Here is a 21918-nt window from a genome sequence, read left to right as displayed (position 1 = left end):
GGACCAAGGACAGAGCCTTGCGGTACTCCGACAGAAAGTGGTGACGGGTCAGAGGAGGCCCCAGAGAAGGCTAAACTAAAGGTACAGTTTGACAGGTAGGAAGAGAGCCACGAGAGGGCTGTGTCACAGATGCCGATGGATTAGAGGGTTTGGAGCAAAAGAGGGTGGTCAACAGTGTCAAAGGCTGCGGACAGATCAAGGAGGATAAGCAGAGAGAAGTGGCCTTTTGATTTTGCTGTAAGTAGGTCGTTGGTAATCTTAACAATTGCTGTCTCTGTGGAGTGATGGGGATGAAATCCAGATTGCAATGGGTCAAGGAGTTTATTGTAAGGAAATGGGATAGGCGTGCATAAGCTAGTTTTTCGAGAAGCTTTGATGCAAGAGGGAGGAGGGAAATAGGCCAGTGGTTGGATGGGGAGGTAGGATCAAGGAAAGGTTTTTTGAGGATAGGTGTGACCAGTGCATGTTTCAGCGATGAGGGAAATATACCGGTGCTGAGGGAGAGGTTGAAAGTGTGTGTGAGTATAGGGGTAAGGGTGGCAGAGAGGGAGGGGAGTAGCTGTGAGGGGATAGGGTCAAGGGGACAGTTAGTGAGGTGAGAGCGCAGTATAAGTGCCGAAACTTCTTCCTCAGTAACAGGGGAGAATGAGCTAAGTTTAAGGTTATGTGGGTTGTGGTTTATTGAGAGCATTTGAGTGGGTGAGAGAATGGAATTATTTTGAGAGCTGGTTTCATTTCTGATGGAGTCGATTTTGTTATTGAAGTGGTTGGCAAAGTCTTGAGCTGACAGAGAAGTTGTGTTAGGAGGTGGGGGAGGGTGGAGAAGAGTATTGAAAGTGGAGAACAAACGTTTTGGGTTTGAAGAAAGATTTGAGATAAGAGTAGAGAAGTAGTGTTGCTTTTGGAAATTATGGGCAGAGTAGTAGGAATTCAAGTTAATTTGTAATGTTGAAAATCAGCTGAACTCCTAGATTTTCTCCAGTGCCGCTGAGAAGTACGGGAACATCTGCATAGGTATCGTGTCAGAGGAGTATGCCAGGGCTGAGGATAAGTGTTTGATTTCCGAGCTATGGTAAGAGGGACGAGATTGTCAAGGACGGATGTAAGGGTGGAATTATAGTGGCAGATAGATTGGTCAGGGCAGGAAAAGGAGGAGAAGGATGAGAGGAGAGGTTTGAGTACAAAACAAGGATAATGTCCTCCAGCACTGGTGATGGGAGTGCAAGCATGAGGAGCTACTGCCAAAGCTCCAGATCAATCACTGTATAGAAGAAATGTATTTATAAGGAGAGGTTTGAGGGAATTAGAAAGCTGTTGTTGATCTAATGACATAATGCTTCTGTGAAGTTTGGTGTGAGGAGCAGAAGGAGGGAGAGTTGTAGGGAGGGATGATATGTTGCAAGTAAGAAGATGGTGGTCAGAAAGAGAAAAGGGAGAGTTTGTGAAGTTTGAGAGAGTGCATCGATAGCTAAAGATCAGGTCAAGGGAGTGACCATCTTTGTGAGTGGGAGAATCAGTCCATTGTGACAAACCGAAAGAGGAAGTGAGTTGCAGAAGTTGCACTCATTTATTTGGTGATTACCTAATTATACCATATGCAGAAACCGGGGGCTCCATTACATATGCGGCGTCACCCGCAAAAGCCGGCGCTGTCGGTTTTTATGCAATTTTGGTATTGCATATACAGTGCCGCATTTTATTTGTTTGTAATTTCGTATTATTAATTTAGGTAATTGGGTTTAATTTAGGGGGTGTTAGGTTAGGGGGCTTAGTAATTTAATTAGTTATTTACGTTGTGGGTTTTGGCTAATTAGGGGTTAATAGTTTTAATAAGGACTTTGCAATGTTAGTTAATGGCGGATTAGGGGTTAATACATTTATTAGGTAGTTTGCGATGTTGGAGTTGGCGGATTTAGGGGTTAATACTTTAATTATTAGTTGCGATGTGGGTTTGATGGCGCATATAGGGGTTAATATACTTTATTAGTTATTGCGGTGGGGGATTGCGGTTGACAGGTAGATAGATATTGCACATGTGTTAGGTGTTAGTTAATATTATCAGGCAGTTATTGGAGTTACGGTGCTCACATACTAAGAGCAAGGCTTGCTGCGGCTGCCTTTGTGTGGCAAGGTTAAAATGTTGTACAATTTCTCCATTTTCGCCACGTAAGTTCTTTGTGCTGAATATGTTATACCGATTTGCGACGCGCTTCTATGTTAGCTTATGGGAGTAAATATTGCGACCGAAATATATGCGGCGGATATAGGGGTTAATATTTTAATTATACATATTGCATTGTGGGGGGTTTGTCGGTTTCGGGGTTAATACTTTTATTATTAATTCCGATGTAGGTTTGATGGCGGATATAGGGGTTAATATACTTTCAGCTAGATTACGAGTTGTGCGTTCCAGTTTTTAACGCTGAAAAAATTGCAATTTCAGCGTTAAAACAGCACCGCAGCCATTACAAGTCTTATCGGTATAGCTGTACCTCAAGCCTTTTAGCCTGTAACGCAACGTCAGTCCCACCACTATTAAAAATGATTAGCCCCTATTCCGCCGCTCCCCGACATTGTCGCCACTATAATAAAGTTATTAAACCCTAAACTGCTGCCCTCCCACATTGCAAACACTATTTAAATATAATTAACCCCTTATCTGCCATCCGCCCACATCGCCCCCACTATACTAAAGTTAATAAACCCTACACCGCCGCCACTACAATAAACCTATAGACCCCTAAACCGCAAGCCCCCACAACGAAATATACTAAATTAAACTATTAACCCCTAAACCGCAAGCCCCCCACATCGCAATAAACTAATTTAAACTAGTAACCCCTAAACCTAATGCCCCACTAACTTTATATTAAAATTAGAATTTCCCTATCTTAAATTAAATTAAAACGTACCTGTCAAATTAAAAAAACTAAGTTTAAACTAACAATTAAACTAAAATAACTATTTAACTAATATTAAACTAACTACCAATTAAATAAAACTAAAATACACATTAAAAAAATCTTAACACTACTATAAAAATTACAAACTATCTAATTACAAAAAATAAAAAAGACTAAATTACAAAAAATAACAAACACTAAATTACAAAAAATAAAAAAGAATTACACCTAATCTAATAGCCCTATCAAAATAAAAAAGCCCACCCAAAATAAAATAAAAACCTAGCCTACAATAAACTACCAATAGCCCTTAAAAAGGCCTTTTGTAGGGCATTGCCCTAAGTAAAACAGCTTTTACCTGTAAAAAAAAAATACAAAGACCCCCCCAACAGTAAAAGCCACCACCCAACCAACCCCCCAAAATTAAAAACCTAACTCTATCAAAAACCTACGCTACCCATTGCCCTGAAAAGGGCATTTGTATGGGCATTGTCCTTAAAAGGGCATTTAGCTCTTTTACGAAAGCCCAAACCCTAAACTAAAAAAAAAAAAACACCCCCCAAAAAATTAAAAAACCTATCACTAACCCTCGAAGATCCACTCACAGTTTTTGAAGTCCCGCTTGAAAGATCTTTATCTAGGCGGCGAAGTCCTCATCCAGGCAGCGAGAAGTCTTCATCCAGGCCGCCTCTTCTATCTTTATCCAGCCGGCGAAGTCCTCATCCAGGCGGCAAGAAGTCTTCATCCAGGCGGCATCTTCTATCCTTATCCAGGCGGCATCTACTATCTTCATCCCGGCGGCGCGGAGCGGGTCCATTCTGAAGACATCCGGCGCGGAGCGTCCTTTTTATACGGTTGCCGCCGTACACTGAATCTTCAATGCAAGGAACGCGATTCAAAATGGCGTCCTTTGCATTCCTATTGGCTGATTTGATTTTGGAAATTCAAATCAGCCAATAAGATGAGAGCTACTGAAATCCTATTGGCTGTTAAAATCAGCCAATAGAATGAGAGCTACTGAAATTCTATTTGCTGTATATGTGATACCATAATCGCATTATATTGTCTAACCTTATACATAATTAATGCTTGTTATTTAGATCACTTGATATTTCAATTATTGAAAGTAGCATAATAAAAAAATATTAATTACACGACTCCATTGGGACCATGAGGCCCATTTATCAAGCTCCGTACGGAGCTTCTGGGCCCGTGTTTCTGGCGAGTCTTCAGACTCGCCAGAAACAGCAGTTATGAAGCAGCGGTCTAAAGACCGCTGCTCCATAACCCTGTCTGCCTGCTCTGAGCAGGCAGACAGGAATCGCCTCAATTTAACCCGATCGAGTACGATCGGGTTGATTGACACCTCCCTGCTGGAGGACGATTGGCCGCGAGTCTGCAGGGGGCGGCGTTGCACCAGCAGCTCCTGTGAGCTTCTGATGCAATGCTGAATACGGAGAGCGTATTGCTCTCAGCATTCAGCGAGGTCTTGCGGACCTGATCCGCACTGTCGGATCAGGTCTGCAAGATCTTTGATACATAGGCCTCCATGTATGTAACACTATAAGACTATTTTAAAATAAAGTTAAATAAATGACACACACGGACAACATTTAAGAGCATTTTAAACTAAAATTAGCTAATATTAATTTTTATTTGTTTCAAAAATTATTATTATTAAATTATGCAATTAATTTGTGCTTTGGATTGCTTAAGTAGCATTTATAAATAACAGATTATAGTATTACAAAGTATTACAGAGCTTCCACATAGCTTCGGCCCCCAGGGTAGAAAATATTCTGTGAAGAACACTGAAAATATTTGTTTAGAAAAAAAAATGCATTATTAGGTTCCCTGTGAGAGTTAATCATAACAGGAGTATACCGAGTTTAGGGGAAGCCCTTTTAGTATTTATATTAGAAATATATATTTTTCAGCTTGTATTAATATTTTGGAAGCTAGTACACGGCAAAAAAGATCTTTTGCTATATCTCATGATTCTCCATACAGTTTTATCCTCTACACTTTTGCTTATAAGTAATGCTTATATTTTCTTTTCTATAACCTTATGACCTAAACTATAAACTATAGGCAGCAACCATTGTTGGTAATCATGTGTTTGATTCTTTCAGCCTAGATTCTTTTCTTTATGGACTTCATGCGCTATTCAAAGGTGATTTTCGAATAGCCACTCGAGATGAATGGGTATTTGCAGATATGGACTTGTTACACACCGTCATTGCCCCAGCAATTCGCATGTCTTTAAAACTTCATCAGGTAAGTTGATATAATTTCTTTTAATTTTCTCATTACGTTAAAACTGATTTAAGGCTAGTAAGGAGTGGTGCACAAGCGAAAAGGGGTTTATTGTGCACATCGGAAGTAGTGAGTGAATTACAAGTAGAAAGTAAACATGTTCGCCTTAGTGCATTTGAATTTAAAATGTGTTAACTCTGGTCAACTGTTACACTTGAAAAAAAGTTGCACTACACACATCAAATTACATTTAAAAGTATAACTAAACTCATAATAACACTGTCTAATAAAAATATTATTAAAAAAATTGCATAAAATATATAACGGCTCCAAGATATGAGGTCTGAGGTGTTAGGAAAAGGGCTGTAACATAGAGATACATACATATACATGCCTTCAACGATTTAAGGAAATCATTAAATAATATAAATTGGGACAATAAAATAAAAATACAGAGGATAAATGGATAATATTTAAAAATGTGTTAAATAAATATACATATCAATACATACCATATGGTTATAAAAATAAAAATAAAAAAACTAAGCCGTTATGGCTAAATAAAAATGTGTTAAAAGAAATTAGGAAAAAACGTAGGGCATTTAAATTATTAAAAGAAAATAGTACAGACTCAGCATACAATATTTATAAGGAATGTAACAAAGCATGCAAAAAAGCAATCAAATTAGCCAAAATTGAAAATGAAAAATTAATTGCCAAGGATTCTAAGTCTAACCCTAAAAGGTTCTTTAAGTACATAAATAGCAAAAAATCTAAGAAGGATAATATAGGTACATTAAAATGTGTGGAGGGTAGCATGATAAATAATGACAGGGAGAAGGCTGAGGTACTAAACCAGTTTTTTTCTTCAGTATACACAAGAGAGGAACCATTGAATGATACTTTGGAACAGAATAGAACATGCCAGTCCATACCACTAACTGGGTTTTGTTTAGAGGATATCAGGAAAAAACTAAAAAATATTAAGGTAAATAAAACTCCAGGCCCAGATGGAATACACCCAAGGGTGTTAAGTGAACTTAGCACTGTTATAGACAAACCTTTACTCTTAATTTTTCAAGACTCATTATCCTCAGGCATGGTACCCCAGGATTGGCGTAAAGCTGATGTGGTGCCACTCTTCAAAAAGGGAAGCAGGGATGATCCAGGAAGCTATAGACCAGTTAGTCTGACATCAATAGTGGGGAAGATATTTGAAGGGATTATAAGGGATTATATTGATGATCATATTCGTGTAAACAAGATTATGAGTTCTAATCAGCATGGCTTTAGGAGAAATAGATCATGTCAAACTAATCTAATTAGATTCTACGAGGAAGTAAGTAAAAATATAGATAAAGGGGAATCAGTTGATGTGATATACTTAGATTTTGCAAAGGCATTTGATACAGTGCCACATGAGAGATTAATGCACAAAATTAAGGGACTGGGAATAGCTGAAAATGTTAGCTCATGGATAAATAACTGGATAAAAGATAGGGAGCAACGAGTAGCAGTAAATGGATCATACTCAGATTGGACAAAGGTAATCAGTGGCGTCCCCCAGGGATCAGTACTGGGCCCTGTTCTTTTTAATATTTTTATAAATGACTTGGAGCAAGGATTAAATAGCGACATCTCTATTTTTGCAGATGATACTAAGTTAAGTAAGGTCATTAGGTCAGAGCAGGATGAACTCTCTTTGCAAAGGGATTTGCTAAAATTAGAACTATGGGCAAGTGAATGGAAAATGAGATTTAATACGGAAAAATGTAAGGTTCTACATTTTGGAAGTAAAAATAAGCAGGCTATGTATTTTTTAAATGGGACAAGACTTAGCCAAACACAGGAGGAAAGGGATTTGGGAGTAGTAATAGATAACAAGCTAAAGATGAGTGCACAATGCAGGGCAGCGGCTTCAAAGGCTAATAAGATACTAGCATGTATTAAAAGAGGCATTGATTCAAGGGAGGAAAGCATAATTCTGTCATTATATAAAGCCCTGGTAAGACCTCACCTTGAGTTTAGAGTGCAGTTCTGGGGACCGATTGCTAAAAAAGATATTGCAGAACTAGAAAAAGTTCAGAGAAGGGCCACAAAGCTAATAAGGGGATTGGAGAAATTAACCTATGAGGAGAGGCTAGCCAAACTGGGTCTGTTCTCTTTAGAAAAAAGGCGCTTGAGAGGTGACATGATTACTTTATATAAATATATTCAAGGCCCATATACAGAGATGGCAAAAGCTCTTTTTATTCCAAGAAAATTGGTTCTGACAAGAGGTCATAATTTAAGGTTGGAGGAAAGGAGATTTAATCTCCTGCAACGGAAACGTTTTTTCACTGTAAGAGCAATAAAATTGTGGAACTCATTACCAAAGGAGGTAGTGAATGCCAATACCATAGATACATTTAAAAATAGTCTGGATAAATTTCTGTATATAAACAAAATTCATGGATATGATTGCTAGTATTAAATGGGTCACATTTTAATGGGGTTATTTAAGCTTAACTGGAGCTTTTTGTAAGTATTTTAGATTTGTATAGGTTGAACTCGATGGACTTCAGTCTTTTTTCAACCTTATCTACTATGTTACTATGTTACTCTGTGAAAAGCATTACTGGGCTAAAAAGAAGCTGCACCCAGGTGGTAAATCGCCGTAGAACAGGCTAACAATAGTATTGAGCTGGTTGTTTGTTCCTGTGAGTGTGCTTCTCTCTGTATGTATTTAGTGTCCCTAAGGGAAAAAGAGGCAACCAGACGTGGACTCCTTGCTTAGTGTGCTTAGAGGAATATGGCTACACCTCACTGATGAAGCCCAATGAAGGCCGGAACGATCATCTGGGGTTGTCATGTTCCTTGTTCAGAGTGGAATTGCCTGGTATTTTGGCACTGGACTGACCCTAAAAGGCGGGATCAGACTGATGATATACTAATGAAAAGTTCTACTCTGTAAAAAACATTACTGGGCTAAAAAGAAGCTGCACCCAGGTGGTACATCACCATAGAACAGGCTAACAATGTTATTGAGCAGTCAAGTAGCTGAAAACATGACTAAATCATATTTATGAAATATTCATTTTTTTGTTTGTTTCATTAAGTACAACTAAATTTTTTTTATTTTTTTTTATTGAGGTAATGAAATGTACATATACAAACGGACAAAGGGGGAGCAATAGTCCTACAGAACTATCAGGACTATGTAGAAGAAGTGAATTGTATCTTATTAGATACAGCATTTTATGTCAAAGTAAAAGGAGATCCAACTAAAGGATACACTAAAGAATTAGAGAAATATCTGAATTTAGGATTTAACACCTTAACAACCATTTTTCACTTTTTATTACCACCTGCCAAAAATTCACAAAAATGCTACCAACCCCCAGGAAGGCCTTTTATTGCTGGAATAAATAGCATAACGACCATCTTTTGAAATATATTGATGAATTCTTGCAGAAACATGTGATCCAGTTGAAATCTTACAATAAAGACACTATAGATGTTCTTTTGAAGTTGTCAAAACTAAAGAAAAAACAGGATTACATATGGGTCACATGTGATGTTGGATCTTTATATTCAAATATTCCACTCCACGATAAGGGGGTTAATGGCATTAAAAACTTCTTGGAGAGAGACATTTACATGACAGAAATGCAAAAGGTCTTTTCTATTGGAAACTATCAATTTTATATTACATCATAATTATTTAAAATTTTTGGACAAATTTTTCTTGCAGATAAAAAGCACTGCCATGGGCATCAGGTTTGCTCCCAGCTTTGCAAACCTGTACATGGTTCATTTTTAAGAATTGTACATTTATAATTCTAGATGGGAGTCAAACCTGGTGTTCTATGGCAGATGCATAGACAACCTTTTATTTGTGTGGCAGGGGGATGTCTCTAATGCACAATCCTTTGTGGAACATTTGAATGACTTTTGGACATTCACTTCCAACATCCAACAGGATCAAATTGACTTCTTAGATGTCAACTTGACTTGGGACAAAAGGGCCAATTTTGTGTCATCCACATTTTTCAAACCAGTAGACAACAAAAAAATTTAGATTTTTACAGCAACCATTTAATTAGTTAGAAAATAAATGTCCTATACAGTCAATTTAGAAGGATTTGCACCGAACAATCCTATGACCAACAGAGTACAATTCTCAAAAATAGATGACAAAGGCTATCACCACAACTTATAGAGAGAGGGTATCAGAGAGCTAAAACTCTAGATAGGACTGAAATAATGGAACAAAAAAAGAAAAGGACTGAGATTAAACAAGATAACAGAAAACCAAGTTTCATCACACAATACAATTCCAACCATAAAGCTATTAAAAAACTTATAAGAAAACTCTGACTAGTCTTGTTGAGGGATCCTATTCTTAATAAAAATTTAGACCAATAACCTAAAGTCACATTTAGAAGAGCACCTACAATTAAACAAAAACTAGCTCCCAGTAAGGTGCTCCTATCAAAACAAGTACTTAAGAATCCAGTTCCCAGAAATAGGCTGTATCATAAAGAAGAAGTCTTGAAATTTAATCATCCCAGGTGCTTTATGTGTCAATACCTCACACATAATACACAATATATAACATCAACAGTAACGAGTGAGAGATCTAAAATTTCAGGACATCTTAATTGTAATAACAGTTAAGTCATCTATGTTATCTCCTGCAAATGTTGGATCCAGTACTTGGGACGCACCTCCAGAAAAATAAAAAGGAGATGGAGTGAGCACTTCAGAAACATTGGAAATGGCTCACTAAAACAAAGTGTGTCTCGACACCATATACTTCACCACGGTATTACAGATTGCTAAAATGAAGATTACTCCATTGGAAGATGTTCCTATAAAGACTGGCACAAATAGACTTCTGAAAATGAGACAGAGGGAAACATATTGGATATATACATTTAAATCCTTGTTTCCCTCTGGACTCAATGAAAACATACATATGGCAGCTTTTTAATGTTTCCTAATTCTAATATATTGCCAGTAGGCTAGTACACTAGGGACCACAATGGCCCATTAGATATGTAGTGGAGCATCACTTCCCAATCCACATAGATACCCAATCATACTTTTATCACCTAAGTAATGTTGCCAGAAACAACACTAATTTTATATCTCCCTTTATATCACCGTTTATTTTAACAATATTAAATAAAATATTAAAAATGAAAATATTAAATATTGAAATAGTACCAAGACACAGATAGAAAATAAAATAATTGTAACATTGTAACATAGTAGAGGAGGTTGAAAAAAGACCGAAGTCCATCGAGTTCAACTTATACAAATCTAACATACTTACAAAAAGCTGCAGTTAAAGGGATATTAAACCCATTTTTTATTCTTTCATGATTCAGATAGAGAATACCATTTTAAACAACTTTCTAATTTACTTCTATTATCAAATTTGCTTCATTCTCTTGATATTCTTTCCTGAAAAGAATATCTAGATAGGCTCAGTAGCTTCTGATTGGTGGCTGCACATAGATGCCTACTGTGATTGGCTCGCCCGTGGGCATTGCTATTTCTTTAACAAAGGATATCTAAAGAATGAAGCAAATTAGATAATAGAAGTAAATTGGAATGTTGTTTAAAATTGTATTATCTGTCTGAATTATGAAAGAAAAAATTTGGGTTTAATGTCCCTTTAAGCTTAAATGATCCCACTAAAAGGTGATCCATTTAATACTAGCAATCATATCCATGAATTTTGTTTCTAGACAGAAATGTATCCAAACAATTTTTAAATAACCTCTTTTGAATACAGACCACTGTTAAAGGTAGATTTTTCCCACCCATTGTCCAACACACACTATTGATCGCAACATTGTTCACTAAGAGTAATATTAGATAGTACCACTTACAATTAAATAGGTGACACATATTATGTTCAGGGACACTTTATATTTTTCACGACAGATCCCAATAGAGGTTAACTGACATAATATTGGGACATATGTATCGTCACACATGATATATTTTTTTCACGGATATTGGTTTTTGGAAATAGCATCAGAAATATTTCTTTAAGATGATAGACAGTAATTCTAGGGGCAGTATTATATAGATCATTAAACTAAGTGTCATCAAGACATTGTGGGCGGCTATCATTGCAAACAAAATATAGATTGTGATATTTTGCTGGCTCCCAAAGTCTTTCAGGCTGCAAGTTTTAAATCAAACTCCTCAGTTACAGCTAGACTGCCTGACTCACTCTGTTGAAGGATTTCAAAGCACAGCACCCATGCTGCAATCTGTGACATCAAATACCGTGCCTACCCCAGCCAGCACCACCGCAACACCACCTGATGACACTGTAACGCTTGCTTGTTGCTTTAAACCTTCCCTGTTGCAAGACTTAGGGGCCGATTTATCAAGCTCTGTATGGAGCTTGATGTCCCTTGTTTCCGGTGAGCCTTTCCGCCGCTTCTCCATAACTTGTCTGCCTGCTCTGAGGCCGCGGACAGAAATCAACCCAATTTCTAGTGGCGGCTTGCAACTTTCTAATCTAAGCTACCTGGCACATACACTGTGGGTCTGAGCACTGAGCTCTCACAGTGAGATTGATATGGCAGTATCAAAGAACAACAAGCTCAAGAAAGGAGACTTGTAGTGCTTTAATAGGGAGTTTGCTTTACCCTCTAAAAAATCCTGTGTGGGCAATAGTATCTAAATGAAGGCAAAATGTAAATTCCCCTCCTTAGTCTGTTGCAATCAAAGTAGGCCCCTGGTCAAGGAGCATAGCCTAAGCACACACACTGGGGATAGGGGGCGACAGAATGCATCCTCGCCTGTGTAGCCAAAAATCCTAGCACCGGCCCTGATTCTCAGTGTATAGGAAAGCTCTCGGGACCAGTGGAGGTGGTAGGACATTCTGATCATTAGAGCTTGGCTTTAAATTGGGGTACAAATGTTTTTTAACCCACAGGGGCCAATTTATCAAAGGGCTTGCGGACCTGATCCGACACTGCGGATCAGGTCCACAAGACCTCGCTAAATGCGGAGAGCAATACGCTCTCCGCATTTAACATTGCACCAGCAGCTCACAAGAGCTGCTGGTGCAACGCCGCCCCCTGCTGACTCGCGGCCAATCGGCCGCCAGCAGGGGGGTGTCAATCAACCCGATCGTATTCGATCGGGTTGATTTCCGGCGATTCCTGTCCGCCTGCTCAGAGCATGTCCTGTATTATTTGCTATGTAAGCATTTTAGTATTTTTGCAGTTTTACAGCTCCTATTTGACAGTACCTTATATTTATGTTTGTACTGTTTACCTATTGAGGACAAAACAGTTTTACATTATGCCTTTTCTTCCCTTCAGGGTTAACTATTTGTGTATTTTATACTACGTATTTGCTTCAGTCACTTAAAGGGACATTCCAGTCAAAATTTAAATGCACATAGATTAATTACATATTTGAATAGAAACATATTTGTAATATGTTTTAGCAAAAATGCTTCTAGTATAAGTTATCACTGTTTTAGTGTTAACATTTTTCTCTGCATGTGCATGGGAAGCATAGCTAGATATGGACACTGCACCCACATTTTAAATACTGCAGCTGCTCAGATAATCACTGGGGCTTGTGTCATGTCAGCAATTAACAAATTTAATCATTACCAGATGGTACAAGCACCTTAGGCTCTCTGAGCAAGTGCAGTGTTTAAAATGCTGGTGCACGGTGCATACTTAAATACTCTTTTGAAACAGCTATTGTTTTTATTAGAAGCATTTTTGCTAATACATGTTTATTACAAAACTGTTTCTGTTCAATACCGAAATGCATCCATGTGGTTTCCAATTTTGGCTGGAATATCCCTTTAAGCTATTTCCTTACATATACTATGAAGCAAACTGGTGCAGCTCAGGCCTCTGGTCCATCAGCTAATCATCTAGAAGGAAGACACTCTGATACTTTAACCCCTTCCAGTTTGTGTTTGCTTTGTAATAATTCTCGGGTGCCCCCCCCCCCCCCCCCCGCTCAGCTTTGTACCTCAGGTGCTGAGTCTATTGCTAATCCTATACAAAAAATATACACGTTACAGCGCTAAAAGCAAACACACTTTTTAAAGCAGTTGCATAAATTAAGGGATTTCCCTATACCCTTACACAAATAAAATCTAAAACAATATCGGCTAGATTACGAGTTTTGCATTAGAGGCTATGCGGTGCTAACGAGCAGTTTATGCTCACTGCTCACTTACAGACAGTGCTGGTATTACAGGTTTTTACAAACCAGACAAGAAGTGAGCGCTGAGCAAAGTTTTGCTCATTACCGCACTCCAATACCAGCGCTGCTTACGTTAGCGGTGATCTGGTGTAACATGCCAATCGGAATTAAGGTAGAAAAAATCCTTTTGGCTGATGCAATCAGCCAATAGGATTGAAGTTCAATCCTATTGGCTGATCCAATCAATTTGTAATTTTTTTTACAGGTAAAAGAGCTGATTACTTTGGGTCAATCCCCTGCAAAAGGCCCTTTTAAGGGTTATTTGTAATTTAGTGTAGGGTAGGGCTTTTTTTTTATTTGGGGGGGGGGCTTTTTTATTTTGTTAGGGGGATTAGATTAGGTGTAATTAGTTTAAAAATCTTGTAATTTGTTTATTATTTTCTGTAATTTAGTGTTTGGGTTTTTTTGTACTTTAGATAATTGTATTTAATTGTATTTAATTTAGGGAATTAATTTAATTATAGTGTAGTGTTATTTGTAATTGTAACTTAGGTTAGGTTTTATTTTACAGGTAAATTTGTCTTTATTTTAGCTAGGAAGTTATTAAATAGTTAATAACTATTTAATAACTATTCTGCCTAGTTAAAATAAATACAAACTTGCCTTAAAATAAAAATAAAAACTAAGCTAGATACAATGTAACTATTAGTTATATTGTAGCTAGCTTAGGGTTTATTTTAAAGGTAAGTATATAGTTTTATATATTTTATAGATTTAAATTATATTTAAGTTAGGGGGTGTTAGGGTTAGTGTTAGACTTAGATTTAGGGGTTAATAACTTTAATATAGTGTCGGCGACGTTGGGGGCAGATTAGGTGTCGGCGATTTTAGGGACGGCAGATTAGGGGTTAATAATATTTAACTAGTGTTTGTGATGCGGGAGTGCGGCGGTTTAGGGGTTAATATATTTATTATAGTGGCGGTGATGTCCGGTTCGGGAGATTAGGGGTTACAAATTTTATTTTAGTGTTTGCGATGTGGGAGGGCCTCGGTTTAGGGGTTAATAGGTAGTTTATGGGTGTTAGTGTACTATTTAGCACTTTAGTTAAGAGTTTTATGCTATGGCGTTGTAGTGTAAAACTCTTAACTACTGACTTTTAAATGCGACAGTCTTGACAGGAGAGGGTGTGCTGCTCACTTTTTGTCAGACTCGTAATACCGGCGCTATGCAAGTCCCATTGAAAAAAGAGGATACACAATTGACGTAAGTGGATTTGCGGTATTTCCAAGTCTGGCCAAAGAAGTGAGCGGTACACCTGTACCTACCGTAATCGCAGCAGGCGTTAAAAAGCAGCGTTAGGACCGGCCAACGCTGCTTTTTAAGCCTAACGCACAACTCGTAATCTAGCCGTATATGTTCTAAATATTAAGATACAAAGCATAAAAATATTCAAACAAATGCTACTGCGCTGCACCCACAGCTTAATAATATATAGGGACCGATTTATCAATGTCCGCCAACATTGATAAATGCCGACAGCATACGCTGTCTGCATTTATTATTGCACAAGCATTTCTAGTTAAATGTTTGTGCAGTGCCGCCCCCTGCACATTCGCTGCCAATCGACCGCTAGCAGAGGGTGTCAATTATCCCAATCGGATTGGGATAATTGCTTTCCGTCACCTCAGAGGTGGCGGACGAATTAAGGAGAAGCGGTCTTATGACCGCTGCTTCTTAACTCTTGAATAAGCAGCATTGACTGCTTGATAAATCAGCCCCATAGTATCTGTCTGAAGATAAAACTTAAAGTATGTATAAATAAAATCACTTTTAATTAAAACATACATATGTTATTAAAAACATAAAAGATTACAATGTATCACACAATATGTTACATTGAAAATGAGAAATTACTTCTCTGTAGCCGTGATGGTTTAAAGTAGAAGAAAGTCCACACACAGATTTGTTGGTCATATGAAAAGTGGTCTTGCAAATTTACAATGATCGCTGTAAATAAAACAAGAAAAGAAATCATTTTACAAGAAGGAAAGGTCCAAATTTCAGAAGGTGTATTTCCTTACTTACACCTACTGTGCATAATTCATTCCTCCTGTGTTAGTGATCCCCTGGCTCTTAAGAATTTTCCCGGTGTTCGCGCACAAACTTCGGATTCACTTGCGTCTATAAGGAAACCCCATCTTGGAGGGACTCACATTACGGATGCCAGTAAGGGACAGTATTTTAAGCAACGCATTTCGGCTTTTAGAATTGCCTTTTTCAAGCTATATTCTCTAGCTGATACGTAACCTATTTAAATGCAGCTCTTAAAGGGACATGGTACAATATTCATTATCCGCATTCACTGTATTCTCGTTCTAGATGCAATAATAGGTTATGGATGCACTACTCTTAAGCATATAGACAATCAGGTAAGTGTATGCTCCACATTAAAACAATATATATATATATATATATATATATATATATATATATACACACCTTTATGTCAGTGTTCCATTGTAATGTAATCATGGCAAAATTATATTATTAAATTATATTATATTACTAAAAAAAACACCCATATTCCAAACTCAATTTAATATATAGTTCGAAGATGTAAAAATTGTAAAATTACATTATATATTACAACAACCTTTAATACTAAGTAATATCTTATAATGAACCACCCTTAGTTTTCATTTAAATAAAAATAAATATAAATATAAAACATTTTCAGTGGACTACAGATACGCTTTACAATATTATCATATCACATATTAGATATTTTAACATTCTTTATGCATTGTATATCACCCTCACAGATCTTACCACACATTTTAACTAATATGAGCAAAAGAATACATACGTTGATCACAATATAGTTAGTGTAACAAATAACAACCTAACTCTAATTCCTGATTAAGACCCTTTTTAGAATTTTGTTATGAATATTTCATCCTCTCCAGTTTATCTTACATTTATCAATGCCTATATAACTAAAACCTTTTAGATCTGCACTATTGCAGTTCAAAACGTGTTCAGGAATAGGTAGATATTTGTTTCTATCTGCTTTGTGGTGTTTAATTGACAAGATATGATACTGTTGCGTAGGGGTCTTTCAGACTCACCCATATATTGAACCCCGCATTTGCATTCTATTACATACTGTATATAACATTTCTATCTGTGCATCTTATAGTTGTATTTATTTTAAATATTTGTCCTGTGATATTTGATGTAATATCCTTCTTTCTTGATCATGCTGGCAAGATTTACAATTAAGACATGGGAAGAAACCATTAAGTTTCTTCCCCCATAAATCCCTATCCCCACTTTATTTTTTATTTTTTAATTCAGTAGGGGCTATTTTAGTTTTTTTTTTTTTATTTCCAGCCTTTTGTATACTTGTATAGCTCATAATGATGGCATTGAGGCAGTTGCTATGCAAGTAAACAATGAAGTTATATCACAAGTAATCAAAATATATTCTCTACTCTAATTAAAATCCTCTATTATCTTCAACCCATCTGTAGAATTTTTAGATAAGATGGTAGCTGTTTTACATATTTCGTAAAAATACATCAATGTATTTTTAGACCTTTGTCATTAAAGACCCAATACCTGATATGATAGGTCTACCAGGTGGATCAATTAGGGATTTGTGTATCTTCTTGGGTAAACAAGAGAGAATAGGTATTTTGGGATACTTAGGCATTAGATAATTATTCTCCTTTTCAGTTAGAATCCCTTTTATCTTTACCACATTTGAGCAGTTTTTCCAATTCCCTAACATACATAGTGGTGGGATTGTTCCTTAACATTTTATAAGTTGATTCATCATCAAGAATATTTTGACACATTTGTATATAGTTAGGGGCATATTTATAAATGTGCGAGCGGACATGATACAAAGTAATCATATCATATAAGTAATCGGGGTGTCAATCAACCCGATCATATTAGATCGGGTTGATTTCTGTCCGCCGCCTCAGAGCAGGCGGATAAGTTGTGGAGCAGCGGTCTTTAGACCGCTGCTTCATAACTTCTGTTTCCGGCGAGCCATACAGAGCTTGATAAATATGCCCCTTAGTCTTGTCTAATATAACAATCCCACCACCCTTGTTAGCAGGCTTTATTAGAAGATCTTCATCCTGTTATTTTTTATTTTTATTTTTTTGTATAATTTCCTTTGGGAGATGGTTCTTTACTTTACCTATCTTATTTTCTGGCAAATTCTCAATGTCCTTTAAATCTAATCTTTCAAAAGTTTCAATTGCTGATTCCTTATCATGTTTGGGATAAAAATTGGATTTGTGTTTTAGATTTGTATGTATATAACCCTCACTATTTCCTGTATTTTGATATATATTCTTTCTGATCCTGATTTTAAAAAACATCTTTTAACTGTCAGTTTCCTAATACATTTATGAGCATCAATGAATGTTCCAAATTTGTCTAATTTACTAGTTAAAGCAAAAGACAAAGATGACACTTTGGCCTCTAGTTAAGCCGTCAACCGCAAATACGCTGGAATTCCGCAGCGTATTTGTGGCGAGGCTGATTCGCTGTAGTTATCAAGCCCTATAGCCCAGCAAAAGTATAATTTAGTGATGTAACATACGATCCGCCGGACTCAGTCCGACACGGATCGATGCTTACGCCACTACAGATGTTCCGAACGCAAGTTCGGCACAATCTGATAACTTTTGGTATTATCAAATACCTACCAGGTACGCTCGCCACTATTCGTACCTGGTTTTAAATCAGCCACCCTGGAGGAGGCAGATCCCATAGGAATCAATGGGAGTCTGACAGCAGCGAGAGCTCATGTTCGCTGCTGCCCGATATCCCATTGATTTCTATGGGAAGTGTCTGCACCTATCACCCTAACATGCACCCTGAGTCTAAACACCCCTAATCTGTCCCCTCTACACTGCCGCCACCTACTTTATACTTATTAACCCCTAAACTGCCGCACCCAGAGCCCTCCGCTACCTACATTACATTTATTAACCCCTATCCTGCCCCCCCTACACCGCCGCCACCTACATTACATTTATTAACCCCTATCCTGCCCCCCCTCACCGCCGCCACCTACATTACATTTATTAACCCCTAATCTACCACCTACACCGCCGCCAATATATTAAATGAATTAACCCCAAAACCTAAGTCTAACCCTAACACCCCCTAACTTAAATATTATTTAAATTAATCTAAATAAATATTCCTATAATTAAATAAATTAATCCTATTTGAAAATAAATACTTACCTATCAAATAAACCCTAAGATAGCTACAATATAATTAATAATTACATTGTAGCTATTTTAGGGTTTATTTTTATTTTACAGGCAACTTAGTATTTATTTTAACTAGGTACAATAGCTATTAAATAGTTATTAACTATTTAATAGCTACCAAGTTAAAATAATAACAAAATTACCTGTAAAATAAATCCTACAATTAAACCTAACACTACACTATCATTAAATTAATTAAATAAATTAACTACCAATACCTACAATTAAATACAATTAAATAAACTAAACTAAATTACAAAAAAAAAACCCACTAAATTACAGAAAATAAAAAAAGATTACAAGAATTTTAAACTAATTACACCTAATCTAAGCCCCCTAATAAAATAATAAAAAAAAAACAATAAAAGTCCCTACCCTATTCTACATTACCAAGTAATCAGCTCTTTTACCAGCCCTTAAAAGGGCTTTTTGCGAGGCATGCCCCAAAGTAATCAGCTCTTTTGCCTGTAAAAAAAAATACAACCCCCCCAACATTAAAACCCACCACCCACATACCCCTACTCTAACCCACTCAAACCCCCTTTAAATAAACCTAACACTACCCCCCTGAAGATCTCCCTACCTTGAGTCGTCTTCACCCAGCCGGGCCGAAGTCTTCATCCGATGGGGCAGAAGAGGACATCCAGACCAGCAGAAGTCTTCATCTTATCCGGGCAGAAGAGGACATCCGGACCGGCAGACATCTTCATCCAACTGGCATCTTCTATCTTCATCCATCTGGAGTGGAGCAGAGCCATCTTCTTCCCAGCCGATGCGGATCCATCCTCTTCAACTGACGCCTACTCGCCGAATGAAGGTTCCTTTAAATGACGTCATCCAAGATGGCGTCCCTCGAATTCCGACTGGCTGATAGGATTCTATCAGCCAATCGGAATTAAGTTTGGAAAAATCTGATTGGCTGATTGAATCAGCCAATCAGATTCAAGTTCAATCCGAATGGCTGATCCAATCAGCCAATCAGATTGAGCTCGCATTCTATTGGCTGTTCCGATCAGCCAATAGAATGCAAGCTCAATATGATTGGCCGATGTGCGGTCGGCAGATTAGGGGTTAAAAATATTTGTTATAGTGGCGGCGATGTGGGGGGACCTCGGTTTAGGGGTGCATAGGTAGTTGTTAGTGTACTTTAGAGCACTGTAGTTAAGAGCTTTATATACCGGCGTTAGCCCATAAAGCTCTTAACTATAGCCTTCCCATGGGCGTTAGGAGTCTTGTCGGTAGAGTTGTAACGCTCACTTCAGCCAAGACTCTAAATACCAGCGTTAGGAAGATCCCATTGAAAAGATAGGATACGCAATTGGCGTAAGGGGATCTGCGGTATGGAAAAGTCACGGCTTGAAAGTGAGCGGTACACCTGGCCGACTAAATACCAGCGGGCAGCCAAAAGCAGCGTTAGGACCCCTTAACGCTGCTTTTGACGGCTAACGCAGAACTCTAAATCTAGGCGACAGTATCTAAATAAACTATTAAACCCTTATCATCCATCCCCCCACAATGCAAAGTTATAAACTTACATCTAAACACCCTAACTTAACTCAAATTAAAATACCCCTAAATTAACTAAAAAATCCTTACTACCTTAAAATAAAAAACATTACCTGTAAAATTAAATAAAAACCTAATCTTAACTTTAAAAAAAAAACTAACATTACACAAAATTAAAAAATCCTACCATTACAAAAATAAAAAATCCAACCATTACGCAAAAATAAAAAACCCTTCCATTTACAAAAAAATCATGCTCTTTTGGGCAACTATTTGGTTTTCATTCTATGGAAGAGGGTACATTTTTCTGGACCTCACAAGGGTAAGAAAACTACAGCTGTTACTTTAGCTGCTTAGCTTAAAGCTTTAATTTGCAAGGCATATTTTGTTGTGGGGAAAACAGCCCCTGAGGGCATTACTGCTCATTCTACTAGAGCAGTTGCAACTTCTATTGATCAGATTTGCAAGACAGCTACTTGATCTTCTTAGCACACTTCTTTGAAGTTTCATCAGTTTGATGTGTATGGCTCTTCTGAAACTCCTTTTAGCAGGAAAGTTCCGCGAGTCATAGTGCCTTATTAGTTATGTCCTGCCTTCTCTGTTTGTGCCTCATTTACTTCACTGCTTGGGTATAGATTCATGTGATGACCCGTTGACTCTCACTATCTGATAAAAGAAAACAACATTGATGCTTACCTGATAAATTGATTTCTTTCAAGAAGGTTAGAGCCCACAAGCCTTCCCTTCCTTTTTGTTTAGGTTAAGGCAGTACCTTCCTCATCCTAGTAGTCAGGAGGGGAATTTCCACACATGATGACTTGGGGACTCTTACCATCATGAAAGAAATTCATTTATTAGGTTAGCATACATTTTGTTTTTATTAAATTAAGATAAAGGGATAGATTTATCAAACCCTGGGTAGACATGATTCACTATAGCAAATCTTGTCCGCCCTTCATTTCTAAATGTCGACAGCATATGCTGTCGGCATTTAACATTGCACAAGCATTTCTGGTGAAATGCTTGTGCAATGCCGCCCCTGCGCACCAGCGAATGTCAATCATCCTGATCGTCTCTCTGATCGGCATGATTGCAGTCCGCCAACCCAGAGGTGGCGGATGAGTTTAGGAGCAGCAGTCTTACGACCGCTGCTTCTTAAATAATGTTTCTGGCAAGCCGGAAGCATCGGGCGGAGCAAGCAACATCCGTTGCGTGATAAATCTCCTCCATAATGTATAAATCATGTATTTGAATTTGTGTTTTGTTGTATTGCTCTTTGTTGTTTCATTGTGTAATATTATTGTTATAATATATGTTCAACAAAAACAACATTTTTTGGGGGAAAGTTAGAAAACTATCTAACTTTTAGTTTATTATTTGCTTTAGCTATATGTATTTTTACAAATGTAATTTTTTTTCATTAGGATCAATTTGCATGTCCAGAAGAATATGAAGACTTTTCAGCACTGTATGATGCAATTCAGTTGTTTGAGAAGAAAGTTTTTATTTGCCATGAAGGAGACCCTGCTTGGCGTAAAGCAGTCTTGTCAAACAGAGATGAACTTCTTACCTTGAGGCATGTCGTTGATGAGGGAACTGATGAGTACAAAGTCATAATGCTCCACAAAAGCTACCTCAGTTTCAAAGTTATTAAGGTACTCAATAAATAATATGGAATGTTTGCTTTTGTACTTAGTAAACATTAAAGGGAAATTATACTCATATGCTAAGTCACTTGAAAGTGCTGCAGTAAAACTGTATA

The 21918-nt window shown here is 37.3% G+C and overlaps 1 protein-coding gene across 1 annotated transcript in view; it reads left to right on the top strand.

The window, feature by feature from the left end:
* The window catches only part of LOC128657846 (pecanex-like protein 2), a 629457-nt gene that overhangs the window by 560338 nt on the left and 47201 nt on the right, over positions 1-21918 (top strand). Inside the window, 2 exon segments of the mRNA XM_053712268.1 lie at positions 5036-5180; positions 21581-21811. Coding sequence (XP_053568243.1) covers positions 5036-5180; positions 21581-21811 — 376 coding nt within the window.

This window comes from Bombina bombina, chromosome 4, assembly GCF_027579735.1.
Source record: "Bombina bombina isolate aBomBom1 chromosome 4, aBomBom1.pri, whole genome shotgun sequence".
Classification (NCBI taxonomy): Eukaryota; Metazoa; Chordata; class Amphibia; order Anura; family Bombinatoridae; genus Bombina; species Bombina bombina.
Note: the sequence above shows the minus strand (reverse complement) of the source record. Positions and strands in the feature narration are given on the sequence as shown.